Genomic DNA, 20878 nt, shown 5'->3' on the forward strand with positions numbered 1-20878 from the left:
GCTGTATTTTCTGTAAATATACAAAGTAATATGGAATTATAGTCATCATTTCTTCTCCATGAGGGGTCAGTCTAATAGTTAAGTAAAGTTAAATCTCAGTCTTTCTTTGTAGTCAGTTTCATTAACAGTATTAATAGCGATGTTTAATACATGAATCTGTTTACATATGAATTTTATATTATATTAAATTATTTATACATACGAGCATTATTTTACTGTTAGCGTAATATATAGATTTATAAATGAACCATATGATCATTTTATTGGATTTTTAACAAAAATATTCATTATAGCAAGGGTATCTAATTAATAATCTATACATGCTAAGCATTATCATAAGAGTTGGTAAACTCTGAGCATGGATGGCTGAAATACCCATAATATAAATATGCATACTAAAAAATCGACAAGTGAGTTTTGCTTTAAGAAATGATTGTCACTCACTTTCTTTTGTTTCTCTGTCCAGCAAGCCAAAATATAAGGTTAGAAACTGTTGCTAAGATATCAATCCAGAAAGTGACTAATCACCAAATTTTTCATTTTCTTCTTGTTTCAGTTGAGATAACTCAAAAGTACTTTATTGCTAATGTCAGTTTAAACATAAGTCCACTCAGTATGTTTCTGGGCAATGCATGATGTCATTGCTTAGTTGTAATATGTAGTGGTAATTAAAAAACATTAATGATGCTATTGTTATCCCTTTAAGTTAACTTTCTTAGAGAAATATGATATTACTTTAAAAAGTTTCAGCACAGCCAAAAGTAGATGAACATTATATGAATGTAATGTGTAGAATACTTAGTGCTTTGTACACTGTACTGTTGTTGTCTTTAGGGTGCAAATCCCTACATTATGTATAAAGTGAGGGAGTAAAAAAAAATCAAAACATAATATTTTAATTTGTTACACACATTCACAAAATACACTAACTGTCAGTAAGGGGAAAGAAACGTCATAAAACAAATGGTAAGAAATACACTGCCATCCTTACATTATTTTAAATTTACAAAATGTTCTATTATAAAGTTTTGTTTTATAACCTTTCATATTCCTGGTTAGACCAGCATGTAAAATTAGTTATATTGTTTACTTACTTAATTCTTTGTTCTTATATGTATTGTTAGCTTTCATTGATGAGAAGTCATTGAATTGTGGGTAGTCTACAAGGTGGGTGTCCATAGGCTCGGAGCTTGTCTTTTCAATGTTTTGTGTTTTCTTCCAGCTCAAAGTTCACACTTGGATCACATTATACCCACATAGTTTCCTACACTATGAGATATTACTGCAGTTACACAAACAAATTCTTGCTTTTTCTTGTAACCTCTTAATTAGAACCTTTAGTTTTATTGATGCTAATATGTTAATGAATCTGTTTTGATGTTGGTCTCTTGCTCGTAATATTTTTCTGTCCATTATATTAATGCTGTTACCTTACCACCTCATGACAATTTGCTATCTCATGATAATTTAAAGCTTTTATAAATAATTTACTTCCTCTTATAAGGAAAAAAAAATCACTTTTGGAAAAATATATAAATATTCTATCTAAAAGGCTTGTGAAAGGATACTAGTTTGTAAACCAGAGAACACAAGAATGTATCTAATTAATAATTTTTTGTACAAATGTTTTGGATACACAGTGAAAGTGTGTTATTTTCTCCTACATTTGACTGTGAAACATGTTATTTTATTATTTGTTACCAGAGAGTAGTATAATTATGTGGAGCTTAAAATTGAAAATAATTGAAGCATTTTTTTAGTGACCTGTTTGTGTGATTTTGCACAACCAGAGAATCACCTAATTAACCATATGAATGTTAAAGATTAAAGACATTAAAGCATTTCTTTCGTGGGTTTCGTTTGTATGACTGTATGTGAATATTAAAGGGCTGTAATGTGAATTAATGCAAGTATTAGGTTTCAAACATTTATGTTATATGTCGTCAAAAGGTGAGAAAAAGAACTAATCTTAAAGAATTTGACATTGACAGAAAATATTAGATAATAGCTTCTATTCAACCACAGGTTTACTTTTTGTTTTAAATATATATATGCTCAAAATATTTGTGCTTCTCTTTGGGAATATGTTTTATGAGAAATAAAAACAAGTGAAACAAGATCTCATAAGAGTGAGGTCCGGTTAACAACTGTCGTATTTTGGAGGAATAAAAATGGAAGAGCATTTTGTACTAAAGTAACTTTTCAAAGTAAGCTCTATGCTTAGATTAAAACTATAAACCATCTGGTAATGATTATAGCTAATTTAAATACTGTTTTCAAAGAAAAGTGATGTTGGTACTCAAGGATTAGAATGTGTTATTTCATCCCTTACTGTTACCAGTATTTTTGGTTGTAATGTGAATGTCTAGATATGTATTATAATAGTTTATGGTCATCATCTCCAGGCTGGAAAATTGAAAATTTATGATCTTAGTGCTGAAGAAGAAATTGGAATAATTGATGCTACTCTTGCTTGTCTGGTGAGTTGTTAAGATTCATAGAATTCTTTTTCTCTCTAGGTTTTGCTGCTAAGAGCTTATAGGTGGTGTTTTCTTTGATATTAATTTTTGCCTTATATGCTATTAATTCTATACAACCCTTAACCAAAAATAAAGTTTGAAGGGAGGTGCGGTAAATTAGATTATTTTGTTAATCAGTGTGTATGTATTTTTATACAAGTAACTAAAGGTGCTCTTTTTATTGTGATCAAATATTAAATAAAAATAAGTGGGATTCATCTTCACTTGAAAAGCTGGTAAAATACATGATGTAATGGATGTTTACTAAATATCTCAATGAAATTAATATTAAATAAAAATAAGTGGGATTCATCTTCACTTGAAAAGCTGGTAAAATACATGATGTAATGGATGTTTACTAAATATCTCAATGAAATTAATATTAAAGTGACTATTCAGGAGTGTCTTTAATGTGAAGGATAACTGATGTTTCTATATTCTCATCCTGGTTTTAACAGTATTTCATAAGAAACTTCAAACTGTTTGTTTATCTGCTTGTAGTGTAACAGAACTGTTTATATGTAGATTTATTTTGTTGCTTTTTGTTATATTGTTCAGTGCAAATTGTTGAGTCTATAGTTTAATGTATTACTTAATGTTGGAGCTCTTGTAATGTTTGTATTTATTACTGATCATGGGTCAGAATCAAAAGTTATGTCATTGTGCTTGTCGACTCGCATTCAAACGTTTACTGAACTACTGTTGTATGAACTTATGTCATTAAGTGTAACATCAAACTGTGGATTATAATTCAAATTTAAAAGTAAATTAAAAAACGCATCTAGAATTTTTGTTTTTTGCTCGGTATGTTGAATGTAGCACTGGGTGAATTTACATGTTTGTGGTGTGAAAGTACAAAGTCTATAGTTTTGTACAAATTAGGGACTCAATTTACCACTATTAAAAAGCTAGAATGAAATACGAACTTTCCATCTTTTCTATTTGTGGAGACGTCATTCCTGTACTAAATCACAATGGTCCTGCGCACTTACAGTTTGTGGAAATGGCCTCTTATGTACACTTACTTCTATATATGGTGAAAATAAAAATGTTGGAAGCTTAGAATGCTCCCCAAATTATTTTCCCAGCCACAAATATGAACTTTCCATCTTTTCTATTTGTGGAGACGTCATTCCTGTACTAAATCACAATGGTCCTGCGCACTTACAGTTTGTGGAAATGGCCCCTTATGTACACTTACTTCTATATATGGTGAAAATAAAAACGTTGGAAGCTTAGAATGCTCCCCAAATTATTTTCCCAGCCATTTTCAAATATACAGCATCAATTCTTTCATGCAAGACAAATTATTCTTGCTGGTAAGTTAAGTTTTTAGCCTGTTTGAAATTTTGTTATTTTAGACCCAAGTACAGTTTAGTTATTCAACTCAGCAAATTATAATGTATATATATTTATATATATATAAATTATAATCATATGGTATTATGTAGTAATTTATGAATTGTTTTGGTTATTCAAAGTAATATGAAAAATCTTTAAAAATTTTTGTTTTACATCCTTCACGTGCAAAATTTCTTGAGGCTTAGCAACTTACAACAAGCAGCAACCCAGAACACAAGTCATAATTAGAAGAGATAATTGTTTACTTTGCTTCTTTAATTAAAGACCGGCCATTTTGTACAGATTAGTTCTATATTAATGAATGCAGTAACACAAGTGCACGTGCACAATATCATTGTAACTTTTGTAAAGTTAGCTAGCAATGGCTCAAAATTTAATGTAATAAAAATGATAATTATATATAAGTGTATAATGTTATAACATTCAAGCTACTTAGTCTAAACGTTTGTAGTTTTGGGTTATAATCTGTAGTTATTTTAGAAAGAAAAAAACATAATTTATATTTATTTACTAATTTTTATGGTGATTACAAGATCAGACAGTTATACTGAATGTGCATAGAAATCCATATTCAACAGTGAAAATAACAGATAAAATATATAGTTTTTCTTAAAAGCATTTGATAATCCTTTAAATGTTATAAAGATTTCACATGTGAAATTTGAAAATTTTCTGATGCATAAAAGTATTTTTAATCTTAAAATGGAAATTACTCTACTTATTGGATAGTCAACATTCCAAAAGAAAAAAATTATGGTAAGATCGTAATAAAGAAAAAACAAACTTAACAATTAATTCAAAAACCTGATATTTAATGTAAGAAAGGCTTGTAATATTTACCAATAATCTGCAAAATTTTGTGAATATCTGTTTACATTATCAAAAATCATAGTATAATTACTCTCATACTTTTGCAGTTATGAACCAGATGAATTCCACTCAATCTGCAGTAAAAGGATTAATTGACATGGCCAAAAAGGGCTTTTTTTTTTTAAGGGGTTGCTGTTAAATTGTAAACTTAAACTCTGCACCTTGTTTCACAGTAAATTATTTGAGTGACATAAAGAGCATACTAAAATTTTTTTTTTTTACTCATAATTGATGTATAAATTATTTACTCTTGTAATATGTTAATCTGCTGGACAGTGTGATATATTTCATTTTACTAAGTGGTTAATCACATGTTTGACAAAGAATATTTCTTCTCTTTTATGATAGGTAACTTGGTTGGAAGGGCATTCACTAGCCCAAACAGTCCTGACAAATTTATATCTACATAAGCCCCAGGATGTGGAAGATCGAGTTGTAAAGGCCTTCAGTATATGCATGTTAAAACTAGTTGATCTAATAAAGGATTTTGTCAACAAAGCTGGTGTGTTTGAAGAAGTGAGTTTATTTATTATATTAAAAACTTGTAACGTGATACCTTTATATTTATTGAATTTCACAACTTATACTTTCACAGTAATTTTTGTAATTTTAAAGATCTAAACAATTTATAATGGAATTATTTACACTATTTTTGTGTTATTCCAGATGTGTGATTTTATTTGGATCTTTAATGGAAATAAAGTTGGACCTCACAATTTAAGGACTTTTTTTGTCTTCACCCATATCTTATACTTTTATATGGTTTTTAAATATTTACTCTTGAATTCATGTACATTTGTTTAAATAAAGTAAAATCACCTTTTTAAAGTTTTTATTTTAAAGTTTACCGATAGTATTAAGATATGTTAGTGTGGAATTGTGTCTTCAAATATTCCCCTGATTATATTAATTTTTTTTTCACAACAAGAAAGGTCACATTTGCTATTTCCTAAATTCTACATAAAACTCTTCATTCAATTTTTAGAACATAGCCACATTTGGTAAGTGCTGTGTCCATAGTGGGATATCAAAGCCCAGAATTTAGTTTGTAAAATGACCACTGTCCTGCCAAAGGACAATAAAACTGACCCAAGTTGTTTATTTATTTTGATGCACAGTTTTAACAACAGTAAATGACCATTGATTTAAAAGGTTACTAGAGAACAATCAAATTTTCTTTATACAAAAGAATTTAAAAAAAAATTTAAATCAAACTTGCTCCTGTAAACATAACTTTCAAGTATCTAATAAGACTGTCCTTTGATAAACCGAAGAGTTTTTCTGTCATCCATTTACATGGGTATTTATTTGTATTTATTATAGTAGTTCATCTGCTGTAATTTAATTATTATGTATTTTTTAAAAATAATTTAACACAAATAATAGCAAACAGTTGAATACTGTAGTTCCCAAAATATATATGAATGTTGCATTAATTTTCATTGTTATTCTTCTGTCCATAAACACTGTTTTTTAACCCTTTTCTGTTAGGAAGATTTCCAACCAGTGGTTTATGGCTACAAGTTAGCTGATGATGTTACCAATGTACGAGCAGCTGGCATGATGCGTGAGGTTGAAGAAGATTTACAGAGAAAAGTGAAGGCAGGTTCTCAGTTTGTGATAACACTAGCTTTTCTTAGTTTATCTACTGATTATCTATATACATTCATCTAACCTACTTGTGTCAAAATGTTTCTGATGCTGCGTTCATCTCTCGCAAGTTCATAATTTTTATAACATAAATTTAATGAGTGGTGTGTTAGCTGTCTTTTCCTGATTTGCATTTTGCAAGCCCAATTTTGGACTTGATTTTATCAATCTGAAGTTACTTTGCAAAGGATATGAACATGTAATATTTGCTATTATACCAAATACAGTTTTTACCATATACATATATCAAGTTTTAAAATGTACTGTTTCATGGGATATGCTTCAGTTTAGACCAACTTACAGTACTGGTGTATAACAGTGGTGGTTTATTAGTATTCTTCCCACTTATCGTTTGTAAGAGTATTATATTTTAAATGTGGCACAAAAGTTACTTAAAAACCTTTTGTTAGACAAATACAAGACAGTGTTTTGAAACAATTATAAGCAGTTAAGTATAATCTGAATTTGGTATTAATGCTTTGATTCTCATTGTCTCTGAAATAATCTACACTGAAAGTTGAAATGTGAATGCATGAAATATAAATTTTGCAAACAATTGATTTGTCCAGTCTACCAAATTGAATTTTTTTTTTTTTCATTGTACAAATAGATGTGACATTAATATGCCTTATGGCATTAAATATCTAGGACAAGAGTTTCTCACCTACTGGAAAGCAGGTTGTTTAAGGTAAACAATTTGCTCATGTTTATTTTTATTTTCCTGGAAATAAAACTTACTTAACCCTTTGAGTACAAAATTCAACTTCAGGTGTATTCTTCAAAACATTTTATTTCCCTCTTGGTGTGAATTCCTGTATGTGGTGAGGGGACCTCCCAAGGAAGGTTATGTTCTTTCAGTTTATCTCCTCTGGGATCTAAACATCCACCCACATGTTTGCCATGCGTGGTGACCCGTGAAGGGAAGGAGAGGATCCTCGTGGTTGAGGGGTCCAACCTAACACGCCAATTTGGCCTTGAATTCCTGTAGAAGGTCAGCCTTGGGATGCCCCCAAGGGTCAATCAGCTGGTCCACTTGGGCTAGGGTCAACCAAGTACCAGTGTTGGACGTTATCACCTGATGTTGTAGACATTGTGTCTGATGCTGGTGTTTGGGTATAGTACTCATGAAACTCTGGTGTTGCTGCAGTGTCCTTGTTTTTCACTGTAGTGCATCCCCTCGTAGGACTCCATGGTGGGTGGGGTCAATTGGCACCAACATGTTCTTTTTTTATTATGGATCCCCCAAATAAAATTCAAAATAAAATAGTGAAAAAACAGGCAATAAGTAAATGACTACATCTTAAAGATTCTGAACAGCAATCTTCAACTTCTTTAACACCTGTACCTCATTTTCTGTTATTACATTCTTTATCAGACAAATATGTGGGGCAGATGTCTCCCTTTTTTATTCATAAGGGACTAGAGGGGCTCGCTGGATCTCCTAAGTCAGTGAAAAGCTACATTATGGGTACATCTTGGTAGAAACATCCACTCGAAAACAGCGTGAACTCCTCTTGCATTCGAATGCCACTGGGGATATACCCATTGAGGTTACTCCCCATGCTACTTTGAATTTGTCACATCACAGAGTAAGAGATACTTGCTGGTTTATCCACTGAAGGTGTTTCTGCAGTGAGGCACATCTGTACTCACAAAGATAGAATTATGATGCTGACCAGTATCCTAATTTTGACAATTGCATCACCATGTTAATCTGCCACCATCAAGGTAGGTTTTCTAAATTGCAAAGTATGGGTATATATTTTGAACCCTCTCAGATGTTTCCAATGTCAGTGTTTCAGTCACTCAAAGACATGTTGTGGTTCCTTGACCTTTCCTCATTGTGGTGGCAAGGACTATGATGCCTACGAGTGCAAAATGGACCCTCATTGTGTTACTTATAATAGTTCTCACTCATCTTATTTTCAATCATGCCCTAGGTAGGTGGAGGAAAAAAAGAGATACAGCATTTGAAAACAGTTCACAAAATTTCTTACCCCAAGGCTTGAATGTTACTGTCCACCACCCAATTTCAGACATATGCTGCTGCACTTCATTTCACTGCCACAGTGGGAATGCAGAGAGATGTCTCCATGTCTCTGACAGAATCATTTTCAAAGCATATGAAGAATTTTTTGCCCTCCAGAGTTTGAGAGAGTTGATGAGTTAACATCAACTATCTCTATTCCCACCATTCCTTTCTCTGACTCCAGTTCCTGCCATTTCCTAGGGTCCATCTTCTTCTTCAACTTCAGAAGCACACATATTACTGTGTGTGTGTGTCCTATATATATATATATATGTATGTGTAGGTATCTTAAAATTTTACAAACCTGTACTTAAATCTGCTTATTAGAAATACCTGTTTTATTGACAATATTCTAAAGTTTAAAAATTGTGTTAAATTATGTGAAGTAGACACGTTTGAAACCTGAGTTATTTATGTTAACCTAGAAGTGGCAAATGACCAGAACATTTAACATTCCATTTAACCTCAGACAAATCATCAACATGAGAATTTTAGTTGTAAGAAATTCTCTATCAAACCATCGGCATGTAAAAGTAATAATGTTGAATCTCTGAGAACTGTTTACAACAACAAAATTTTAGTGTGTTTTTTTTCATTTCAAAAACTTATAAGTTCAAATGTCTCAATGATACTTAGTAGTATCACAGATAACATGAACATTCATGTAGTGAATTCTGGAACTTCACTTTTTACTCAAAAACAGACTACCAGAAACAAACCTGGAGAAGATCATGATCCACACACCCAGCTAATGGTAAGTTAGCAAGCTAAAACCTGGAAATATAGTTTGATTTCTTATTGGGATACAGATGTCATGATGAATTATTTTTCAGATTATTAGACCTTTGAAAGAGTAAGGTTAGTTAGGTTTGTGCTACAAATTTTTACATGTGATAAAACTAAGCCAAATAGTGTTTTAATATTCATGTTTTAAAATATATTATAAAGGTACATTTCATGTGTACAACTTACTGATAATATAATCATTTAGCATTATTTGTACAGCTTACAAATTTCTGATGTGTTGAGTTAAGCACGAGGTACAGATGTACAGAAAAACTAATCGAGACTAGTTTATTTTATCACCTGTATTTAAGAGTTTTCGTAATTAAGCAGAAAATGTTAACTTTTCTAATGTGTTAAGGAATGTTTTGATTATGCTTTGGCATTAGTATAATTAATTGTATCAAATTGAAAGTGATATTATTATTAAAGTTTGTGACAAGCAATTAATGCATTACATTACATTAACTACCATAACCTGATCAACTATTTAACTAAAGAAATCGTTGTAGTTAAGTAGAAAATTAACACGTAGGAAATTTTTAACGGCATCCAAATTTGAGCAGATTATTATTCTTTATCAAACACAGAAAATCACATCAAACGTGATCTCACAACATTCGTATCATTATATATTATACAGCAATTTGAGAAACCTTATAATATGGAAATTGAAAAATAGCAGTTGGTCCAGAAATAAAAATATTTTCAAAACAGCAGTATTAATTTACATAAATGGTAAATTTAAACTGTAATGGAAAATTAATACTTCTAAAGAGTAGCTATAACACAAACAATGATCAGGTTTTAAAGCAACATCAGTTATGCTAATAATGGTTGAAATAAAGGGGAACTGAATCAGTGCTTAAATGGGCTCTGTGTTCCTTGTTGTATAATATGTATATGTACAGATATGTGTTCATGTATATTAATGTGTGATTGATGTTATTGTTTTCTTTTCTTAGCACGAAGGTGCTGTAGCTGTTTATTCCAGAATTAAGTTTTGTAGAATGTTCTACCAAGCTTTGTTGTTACTCAGCAAGAAAAAAGTTAGTTGTTTTTTAATGTTGCTGTGTTTTAAAAACAATTCAGTGGTGTTAACTTATTCATTTATATATATTTACAAATATTAATGTGTGTTGCCTTAAGCAAATAGATGTAATGTTCATGATGCAAACACAGTTTTAGCTGATGTAAATATTTTGTAAACTGGAAAGTACATCAATAAGTGACAAAAGTTTGCAGCATTTCTTATTTAACTGATTTAAAACCCAGGTTTACCTGTGGTTGCAGACAGTTGATACTTAAACACTAGAGCATTGATTTATGTAGTATAAATAAAATAAAACCTAACCAAAAATACATATGTAAAAATGGTTGGTTTAGGATGAGAAAATTTTTTATCCAGAGCAGCGAACAATGTTTCGACCTTCTTTGGTCATCGTCAGGCTCACAAAGAAAGAAAAAGGCAACTGACCGATAGCTGACCATATGTCTGTGAACCTGATGATGACCGAAGAAGGTTGAAACTTTGTTTGCTCCTCTGGATAAAAATTTTTCTCAACCCAAACCAGCAGTTTTTATGTATATATTTTTTCTACAAGTGGGTTTCTTGTCATCACTGAAAACTTAACCAAAATAAAGTGTTTTTATATCAATGTATCTCAGAATGGCTGATATGGGTATTAACACTTTTACTGATAAGCAGAGAACAATGTTTCAACCTTCCTAGGCCATCTTCAGGTTGTTTTTATGTCAATTGAACATTTAAACACATAAAAATTAAAAATTTAGAAAACTAAAATGTTCATAATTTCTGGTGGTCTTTCTCTGGTAATAAAAAGAATTGAATGCTGTCTTTGTGTAATAAATGTCTCATTTGTATTTTATAATATTAATATTACAGATATGGAAGGATTCTGTTTCTAGGATGTGGAACAACATTAGATTGTGATTTTAACTAGTTTTTTCCCTTCTTGATACTGTTTACTTTTGATAAATAGCAACATGAGGTCTTCACATATCTTTGTGTACAGATTATTAACAAGCTAAAATGACACCAACATTTGGAATTTTATTTTGATACAAGTTTTATTGCCCTTGAGATTTGGTAAAGTTTTATAATTAGGTAAAAAAAAAATTAGCAATGTTTCTGTCTTTATACAGTCCACAATTATTGGTATTAACAAATTTTAAAAAAAGCATTGAACTAGAATGTTTTTAAACAGTTGCTATTATTCTTAAGGAAAATAAATACCTGACCAATAACCTTGCAAAAATTTCAATTAGATGTGTTTAAAAACCTATAAATGTAATATTTCTGGGAAGTTTTAAGGCAGACATTGGTAACAGTTGTGTTTCATCTGTACACTTGCAGCTTTCATGTGTAATAAAGATGTCATGATTGGAGCAACTATGAATACTGTCTTTGTCTTTAATGAAATGATTGAGATCACATGATTAACAAAAGTATATCAGTGAATTGTTTCTTGTTTATAGAGCAAAAAACTTTTACAGAACAAAAGTGAATCTAAGTTTTTCTTAACTGTATACTAAAATATTCAAGATTATTTTAGTTAAAGCAATATTATATATCAATGGTGGGGTCTTACAACTCACAGAAATGTTTAAAAACAAATAAAATGTGTATTTTTAATGTTTTAAATTTCTTCTAAAACCACCATTCATGGTAAATACAACACTTGTGAATTTTTCTTTCTTTAGAAAATATATTACAAAGAATGTTGAAATGATAATTTTACAAAGTTGAATTTTTTTTATTGTGTTTTTGTTCAAGTATTGTGAATTACAAAGGTTTGTATGAGAACATTATAAAAATCTTATAATATCGACCAACAATCAATTTTTAAGTGACTTTGTGAAACCTAAATTCTGGAAGGTTTCAACACAAAATCAGTTACTACCTTTCTTATTGTAGTCAGCTGCAGTGGAAGAAACAGATCGTCTCTTACAGCAATGTTTTGAAATTGCCCCATCTATTGAAAGAACCATACCTATGGGTATTCAGCCAGATTTAACAGCTGAAACTAGCAATCAAGGTCAGAGGACAATGTTTACCAGTTTATATCATCTCTAATATTTTAAGATGTTTCATTTTAACATTAAGTTTTAAAGAATAAGCTGAGTAAATAACATTGCTTATGGGGCTTTACAAAAGGTGATAAACCAGTACATCTATTTGTGAAGATATTTAGCACACAGACTTCAAAGCTGTATTGGTAACTGTATAAAGGTTGTTGAAATGTAGTAATTATATTTTCATCTATTTTTGTTTATGAAAGCTTGCTATGTGTTTATGGAGTGCACTAGTATATTTCTCTAAACGTGTTTAGTACATCTAGATATTAAGTGTTTTTTGTTTGTTTTTATGTGGTTACTTTTTTCACTGGAACACTTGTTTAGTCACTAAAAATACCATCACATTTTGCCTGCTGTGAAACTTGATTTGAATTTAAGCAGAAAGTACATATGAGTAGTGTGTTAGAATGATCTGAAATTATGGTTAATAGTGTGTTAGAATGATCTGAAATTATGGTTAATAATGTGTTAAAATAATCTGAAAATATGGTTAATAGTGTGTTAGAATGATCTGAAATTATGGTTAATAGTGTGTGAGAATGATCTGAAATTATGGTTAATAATGTGTTAAAATAATCTGAAAATATGGTTAATAGTGTGTTAGAATGATCTGAAATCACAGTTAATAGTGTGTTAGAATGATCTGAAATTATGGTTAATAGTTTGTAAGAATGATCTGAAATTATGGTTAATAGTTTGTAAGAATGATCTGAAAGTATGGTTAATAGTTTGTAAGAATGATCTGAAATCACAGTTAACAGTGTGTAAGAATGATCTGAAATTACAGTTAATAGTGTGTAAGAATGATCTGAAATCACAGTTAATAGCGTGTAAGAGTGATCTGAAATCACAGTTAATAGTGTGTGAGAATGATCTGAAATTATGGTTAATAGTGTGTGAGAATGATCTGAAATCACAGTTAATAGTGTGTGAGAATGATCTGAAATCACAGTTAATAGTGTGTGAGAATGATCTGAAATTATGGTTAATAGTTTGTGAGAATGATCTGAAATTATGGTTAATAGTTTGTAAGAATGATCTGAAAGTATGGTTAATAGTTTGTAAGAATGATCTGAAATCACAGTTAACAGTGTCTGAGAATGATCTGAAATTACAGTTAATAGTGTGTGAGAATGATCTGAAATTATGATTAATAGTGTGTTAGAATGATCTGAAATCACAGTTAATAGTGTGTAAGAATGATCTGAAATCACAGTTAATAGTGTGTGAGAATGATCTGAAATTATGGTTAATAGTGTGTGAGAATGATCTGAAATCACAGTTAATAGTGTGTAAGAATGATCTGAAATCACAGTTAATAGTGTGTGAGAATGATCTGAAATTATGGTTAATAGTGTGTAAGAATGATCTGAAATCACAGTTAATAGTGTGTGAGAATTATCTGAAATCACAGTTAATAGTGTGTGAGAATGATCTGAAATTATGGTTAATAGTGTGTAAGAATGATCTGAAATCACAGTTAATAGTGTGTGAGAATGATCTGAAATTATGGTTAATAGTGTGTGAGAATGATCTGAAATCACAGTTAATAGTGTGTAAGAATGATCTGAAATCACAGTTAATAGTGTGTGAGAATGATCTGAAATTATGGTTAATAGTGTGTGAGAATGATCTGAAATCACAGTTAATAGTGTGTAAGAATGATCTGAAATCACAGTTAATAGCGTGTAAGAGTGATCTGAAATTACAGTTAATAGTGTGTGAGAGTGATCTGAAATCACAGTTAATAGTGTGTAAGAATGATCTGAAATCACAGTTAATAGTGTGTGAGAATGATCTGAAATTATGGTTAATAGTGTGTAAGAATGATCTGAAATCACAGTTAATAGTGTGTGAGAATGATCTGAAATTATGGTTAATAGTGTGTGAGAATGATCTGAAATCACAGTTAATAGTGTGTAAGAATGATCTGAAATCACAGTTAATAGTGTGTGAGAATGATCTGAAATCACAGTTAATAGCGTGTAAGAGTGATCTGAAATTACAGTTAATAGTGTGTGAGAATGACTTTAAATCACAGCGAGTAGTGTGTGAGAATGATTTGAAACTCTTATTTTTGACTAAATCTGTTATTTGTATGATTGACATGTTTATAATTAATAGAAAGAGCTCACTTGAAACTAGTTTTCCAAGGATTAAATTAAGACTGTTGTGCAGCATTTGAAATAAAAATGTATCTCAGAATGGCTAATATGGGTATTAACACACTTTTACCGATAAGCAGAGAACAACATTTTGACCTTCCTAGGTCATCTTCAGGTTAACCTTTCCTGCTTATCAATAAAAGTGTTAATACCCATACCAGCCATTCTGAGATACATATTTGTTAGATGGACACTTAAATTGTATTTAAATTTTATTTTTATATTATAGTTAATTATATATTATTTGTATATATATATACAAATTATATATTATTTGTTTTAAAATTCGTATTTAAAAGGTTTAATCATTTTTTTAAAAATAAAACTCAAGACTTGTTCCACGAGGTTTATGTTATTAAGTGAGAGCAAAAACATTTCACTGGAGGCTAAAGCATCTCTGTTGCTGATACCATTATATCACTCACAAGCACCCATTGGCATGTGTTGAGATGAATAGTAAATGGTAAAGGACAGGAAATAATATGTTAAAAATAAACTGTAAATAAAAAGACAAAGATGTGAAGTTATGTGTGGGACCTGGAGCAGATGTTTTAAAATTATTTAACAATGAGTGACAACGAATATAATATTTCTATTTCTTAATTTTAAAAATTTTGTTGCACTATATACATTGATGGACATGGTAAAGAGAATGAAAACAAAATATAAACATTTATTTAAAAAGGTTTGGTATTCATTTAAGAGGTTCGAGAGGTTATGCAAATTAAATTTGGAAACTTCAAGATGAAGAAAAAAATTTGTATCATTAACATGAAAATCACCTTTTGCACTTGAACTATTCAGGGTTAAAGTGCTAATAACTGCAATAAACAATAACTTTTTGCTAGAAATAGAAGAAAAATTCAAAATTAAATAATTCATTTTTCTCAAACAAAATACCTTTGGGAAAGTTCCTGTCAAATTTCAAACACTTTCATCCACTAGTTTTATTTTTTGGAACAAAATGTTAAGAGAGTTATGTCCTCACAATGTAAAAACCAAGTTACAGAAGATTAAATTTGATATGTAATAAACTCGGAGGTAAAAAAATGGATTCACTAATTTGAACCATATATCCGTGAGAGTAATTGAAAAATTTACGTCAATAAAGAAGCCCATGGTTACAGTGAGGTAAAGAAGTTGTTACAAAAATGTGTTTAATAAAATAAATATGATAGCTGCATCAAATCACATTTGTTTATTAATTCTAAAGTTGGAATTTCTTTCATAGTTAATTAAGTCTTTTCTGAAATGTTACCAATTTTAAAATGACAATGTTTTTGTCATTTTTTTCTTACAATTTTAATATCTGTTCCCTCTTTGTTTTTTTATCTTGAACTTGTTCAATATGAAAGAATTGTTCAAAACTATCTTATAATTAACTATAATTATTAATAACTATTTTATAATTAACTATAATTATATAACTATTTTATAATTAAATATAATTATTAATAACTATTTTAGCTGACTACCCAACAATTATGGGGTTTGAGCCACTAGTGAATCAGAGACTTCTTCCTCCAACATTTCCTCGTTATACAAAGATAAAATCACGAAAGGAAGCTTTACAGTATCTAGAAGCCTTGGTCTTGAGGCTTCGTACGGTCTGTCAGATAACGGACTGTTCTTCATTCCATAATGCTTTGGTGAGTGTATACAGATGTTGGATCAATACAAAAATAACTGATTGGTGAAAAGATTCTTTGTTAACCCAGTATTAAGCTTATATAATCCTGTTATCACTGTAGTAGTGAATTTTAAGTATATTATTGTTATTATTGGTATAAGATATCTGAATGTGAAGGTTGTATGTTCATTTTAACTTTACAGGACTTCTGTATGGAGTTTAGTAAGTCGTCTCCATGTGTTTTATCCAGATCAGTCCTTCAAGTAAGTTATTTTATGTGAGAATATCTGTGAGGTTCAAGTAATTATTACATTCACGTACAGTGCCGGTAGGAAGAAGCTTATGTTTAAGGATATTCTGCAGCTTGAAGAATAATTAAAGTGTTTATGTAACAAAAGATCTGAGACAGTCGACTGCGTAATGAAAAACTGTATTATGAATATACCACTTTTCGACAAGATTTTACCATCCTTGGGTTTTTTATTACCTCATCATCTCAACACTGTTATTTTCATAAAAGCAGGTTCCTTATTATCATACAGTATTTACACATGTAATAGTTTCAGTTTCTTGCCTGCACTGTACACTATCTAGGACAAAATATTAATCATTTGATCCAAACAGAAAGTTTTTGCATTATAACTTATATTTTTAATCTGCAGGGTACGGTGTGAGTTTCTGTTTTGGTAATTCAGAGAAAACCCATACGATCATCAAATCCCATGTTGTACTTCTCTCATACTGATTTTATTTTAGGGATAAAAAGTTACAGTTTTACTTTCAGAAATCATAACTGGGTTAACTTAAATGTATATATTAAATTTGTGTCATGATTTTTAATTTTGTTTTCCCAAATATGCTAATATCAAAAATATTTTAGTTTTGAGGTGTCAATTTTTTTCTTCCTTGTGGTATAATAAAACCTAAGTTCATACTTTTGAGTTTGTTGTAGACTTATAATATTGATAAAATGTTGTATTTATATATCAAACCTGATGTTTTATTGGGAAATCGCTTTGTTACCACTATAACATCTTATGATAAATTTGTAAAGAGGTACATATTGCTAAGTAAACAAAATGTGTATCTTTATTATTTAACTTTAACTTACTTGAGTAAGTAAGAACTTTATCCTTGAGAGTGTGTGTCTGTTGTTTTTCAACTAATTTTTAATTGATATACAACTACAAGGCAAAAGTTGTTTCTTTTATATTTTAATAACACTAATTATGTCAGATATAACCCAGTTTATTTTTGCTTCAAGAATTACTGGTGTTAGCTATGTACTTATCTAAACAATTAACAGTAACAATTAAAAATTAAAAGAAAAAAATGTAAAGTTTTGACCACATAACAAAAAGAGTATCTTTATGATGAGAAACCCAGTTGAAATAAAAATGTATCTCAGAACGGATGGTATGGGTATTAACACTTTTATTGATAAGGAGAGAACAACGTTTCGACCTTCCTAGGTCATCTTCAGGTCAAGAAGATGTCATAAAGAGTATCTTTATGATGAGAAACCCAGTTGAAATAAAAATGTATCTCAGAATGGATGGTATGGGTATTAACATTTTTATTGGTAAGGAGAGAACAACGTTTCGACCTTCCTAGGTCATCTTCAGGTCAAGAAGATGTCAAAAAGAGTATCTTGATCATGAGAAACCCAGTTGAAATAAAAATGTATTTCAGAACGGATGGTATGGGTATTAACATTTTTATTGATAAGGAGAGAACAACGTTTTGACCTTCCTAGGTCATCTTCAGGTCAAGAAGATGTTGAAAAGAGTATCAATAATCCCTTTTTTTACTGTTTTTATGACTTTTTTTAACCATAAAAGAACTGTGAAATGAGTCTATAAGGTGTATGAAGGAGTTTAATGTGCTTTCTACATATAAATGACACTTTAGTGGGTTTTGTAAAATCAGTTATTTTTTATTACCTTCTGTATTGATAATTACTCATTTCATGAATTCACTCATATCTTGTTTTGAAGATACATTTATTTCAGTATTGCTAATGTTGGGAGATTTTATTGCAAATGTTCAACATATTTTCATCAATCTGTTCGAACATCTACTGCAATATATTTTGGAGACAGGAATGCTTTAACATAATTAAATGTACAATATCTGTGTTAAGTAGATTAGTTTGTTTCTTTTCTAATCAATTACTTGAAACTATTGTAAAAATTATTGAGGATATTATTGTAATGAATACAATTAATGACGTATTCATAGTTTAATTACTGAGAACTTAAGTGTTTGTACATGTCTTACAACTTCAGCTTCTATACCTGTCACAACCAAACAAGGTATTTGGAACCACTCCAATGGTAGATGTGTTAAGAGATGCTGTCCGTTGCTTCATCAGACCCCCAGCCTTGCAACTCAAGTAAGTTAGTTCAACAATATATCCAGTTGGATAGTTAGATTTAATATTGATAACTAATTAAGTGACATACACATGTAGGTTTGTGAGAAGAGTGTCATCTGACCAATTCTTGTTCAACATTGTTAATTTCTTCCATAGGTCCACTTTATTAAATAATCCCCAGGCCAAGGAATACGTAGAAGCTTTTCTTAATCACTGTGTTCGTCCATTTTCCTGTCTTTTGTTGACCAGTGGTCACAACAGGGCCCGACAACGAGACAAACTAGCTCATTTATTAGAAGAACTTGCTGGCTTACAGGATGAGGTAATATATATATATGTATGAAAACTATTGATCTCAGAAATGTACATTGCCGATGTTTAAAGTTATAATCAGTTAATGGTTGTGCATTCTCTGTAATTAACAGGTTTAAAATATCTCTTATATGCGTTGCGGTTTTAGTAGTAAGGATGCGACCATCATGATTTTGTAAATATATGGTATTAACCTAAGACCCCTTGCTCTTTGAAAAAATTGTGTTCAGTAGAGTAAGAGAGAACTTCTCAATTTAATATTGGTTCTTTGATGGTATATTATTATATGAAAGGTGTATATATTGTAAAAACTTTACCTTCATATATGTTTTTATATTTTGGTTTGTTGAAAGGCTGATAAAGTGGATGCCTTTCTCCACAATCTGTCTATGAAGTCTGAAAATCCTTGTCCTCATCTGGCTTGCTTTGGACACTGGATACTGTATCACACGTTACGAGTGATGATCCAGTATGTCCTCTCTGGTTTTGAACTGGAGCTTTACTCCACTCACGAGTACACGTACATCTTCTGGTAAGTTGTTGGATGTGTGCATAGTTGAGGCTTTTAGATAGTAAATTTAGTTGAAGTATTTATTCTTCATGGTAGAAAAATTTTATTTTCGTGCACGAAGACACATTTTACCATACTGAATGATTATTGTTTCATGTAATGAAATGTTACACTTTATTTATTTAATCTCGTTGTAGCTATTTGTACAGTTCTATATCTTATGTCAGCCATCTGATGTGTCATTGGTACCTTGATGTAAATTATCTTTGTAGCATTATGTAAATTCTTCATTTCATGTTTATGACATTTATTCTGTATGTTCTGTATCTCCTTCTCACATAAGTTAATTCATAATTTATTCATAGTTTTATGTAATTATACATGTTTACACTACAATCTTTATCTTACTGTGTGTAATTTCTAACAACATTTCTCTTCCACATGACAGTTCATGATTTCTCATTTGTGATATATATGTTACTCTGAACAATTAGATGTTATAGTGTTTGTTTGTACATAATTTGTGATATGTGTTATGTTGAACAGTTAAATGTTATAGTATGTGTTTGTACATAATTTGTGATATGTGTTATACTGAACAGTTAGATGTTATAGTATCTGATTGTACATAATTTGTGATATACTTGTTATACTGAATGGTTGCATGATATAGCATGTTTTTCTTTCTGGTAGGTACCTGTATGAATTTCTCTATGGGTGGATGGTTTCAGCTTTATCCCGGGCTGACAACTTTCTCTTAGAACAAGAAGCTCGTTGTGGTAATTTCTATCTTCTGTTCCAAAATATTTTTTTTTTACGGAGATGATTAGAACTGATAATATGGACTGTAGAAACATCCACTTGAACTACGTGAATAACTGTAAGTACATGCAATGTGTTCTCTTATTTTGTACAGAACAACAGCAACAGAAAAATAGAAATGCTAAGAAGAACAAAAAGAAGAAGAAAACGAGACGTCATGGAAGAGAGATTTTGTTGAACCAAGCCTTTCAAAATTTATGTGGAGGATACTATAAGGTAGCCAAACTTGGTTTTTGTTTGTTTTATTGAACCAAGCCTTTCAAAATTTGTGTGGAGGATACTATAAGGTAGCCAAACTTGGTTTTTGTTTGTTTTGTTGAACCATGCCTTTCAAAATTTGTGTGGAGGATACTATAAGGTAGCCAAACTTGGTTTTTGTTTGTTTTATTGAACCAAGCCTTTCAAAATTTGTGTGGAGGATACTATAAGGTAGCCAAACTTGGTTTTTGTTTGTTTTGTTGAACCATGCCTTTCAAAATTTGTGTGGAGGATACTATAAGGTAGCCAAACTTGGTTTTTGTTTGTTTTGTTGAACCATGCCTTTCAAAATTTGTGTGGAGGATACTATAAGGTAGCCAAACTTGGTTTTTGTTTGTTTTGTTGAACCAAGCCTTTCAAAATTTGTGTGGAGGATACTATAAGGTAGCCAAACTTGGTTTTTGTTTGTTTTGTTGAACCAACCATTTCAAAATTTGTGTGGAGGATACTATAAGGTAGCCAAACTTGGTTTTTGTTTGTTTTGTTGAACC

At 30.4% G+C, this 20878-nt stretch overlaps 1 protein-coding gene across 3 annotated transcripts in view; it reads left to right on the forward strand.

Moving 5' to 3' along the window:
* The window catches only part of Naa35 (N-alpha-acetyltransferase 35), a 38969-nt gene that overhangs the window by 12984 nt on the left and 5107 nt on the right, over positions 1–20878 (forward strand). For 2 of the 3 annotated variants that reach the window (XM_076480270.1, XM_076480279.1), the window contains exons 5-17: positions 2406–2480; positions 5100–5267; positions 6243–6353; positions 9134–9184; positions 10179–10262; positions 12152–12272; positions 15945–16126; positions 16311–16370; positions 18396–18502; positions 18641–18806; positions 19150–19328; positions 20001–20086; positions 20224–20345. In XM_076480270.1, coding sequence (XP_076336385.1) covers positions 2406–2480; positions 5100–5267; positions 6243–6353; positions 9134–9184; positions 10179–10262; positions 12152–12272; positions 15945–16126; positions 16311–16370; positions 18396–18502; positions 18641–18806; positions 19150–19328; positions 20001–20086; positions 20224–20345 — 1512 coding nt within the window. The remainder of the gene's footprint in view (positions 1–2405; positions 2481–5099; positions 5268–6242; positions 6354–9133; positions 9185–10178; positions 10263–12151; positions 12273–15944; positions 16127–16310; positions 16371–18395; positions 18503–18640; positions 18807–19149; positions 19329–20000; positions 20087–20223; positions 20346–20878) is intronic. The other variant, XM_076480289.1, reaches the window with a different exon arrangement.

This window comes from Tachypleus tridentatus, chromosome 2 (assembly GCF_004210375.1).
Source record: "Tachypleus tridentatus isolate NWPU-2018 chromosome 2, ASM421037v1, whole genome shotgun sequence".
In the NCBI taxonomy this organism is placed as follows: domain Eukaryota; kingdom Metazoa; phylum Arthropoda; class Merostomata; order Xiphosura; family Limulidae; genus Tachypleus; species Tachypleus tridentatus.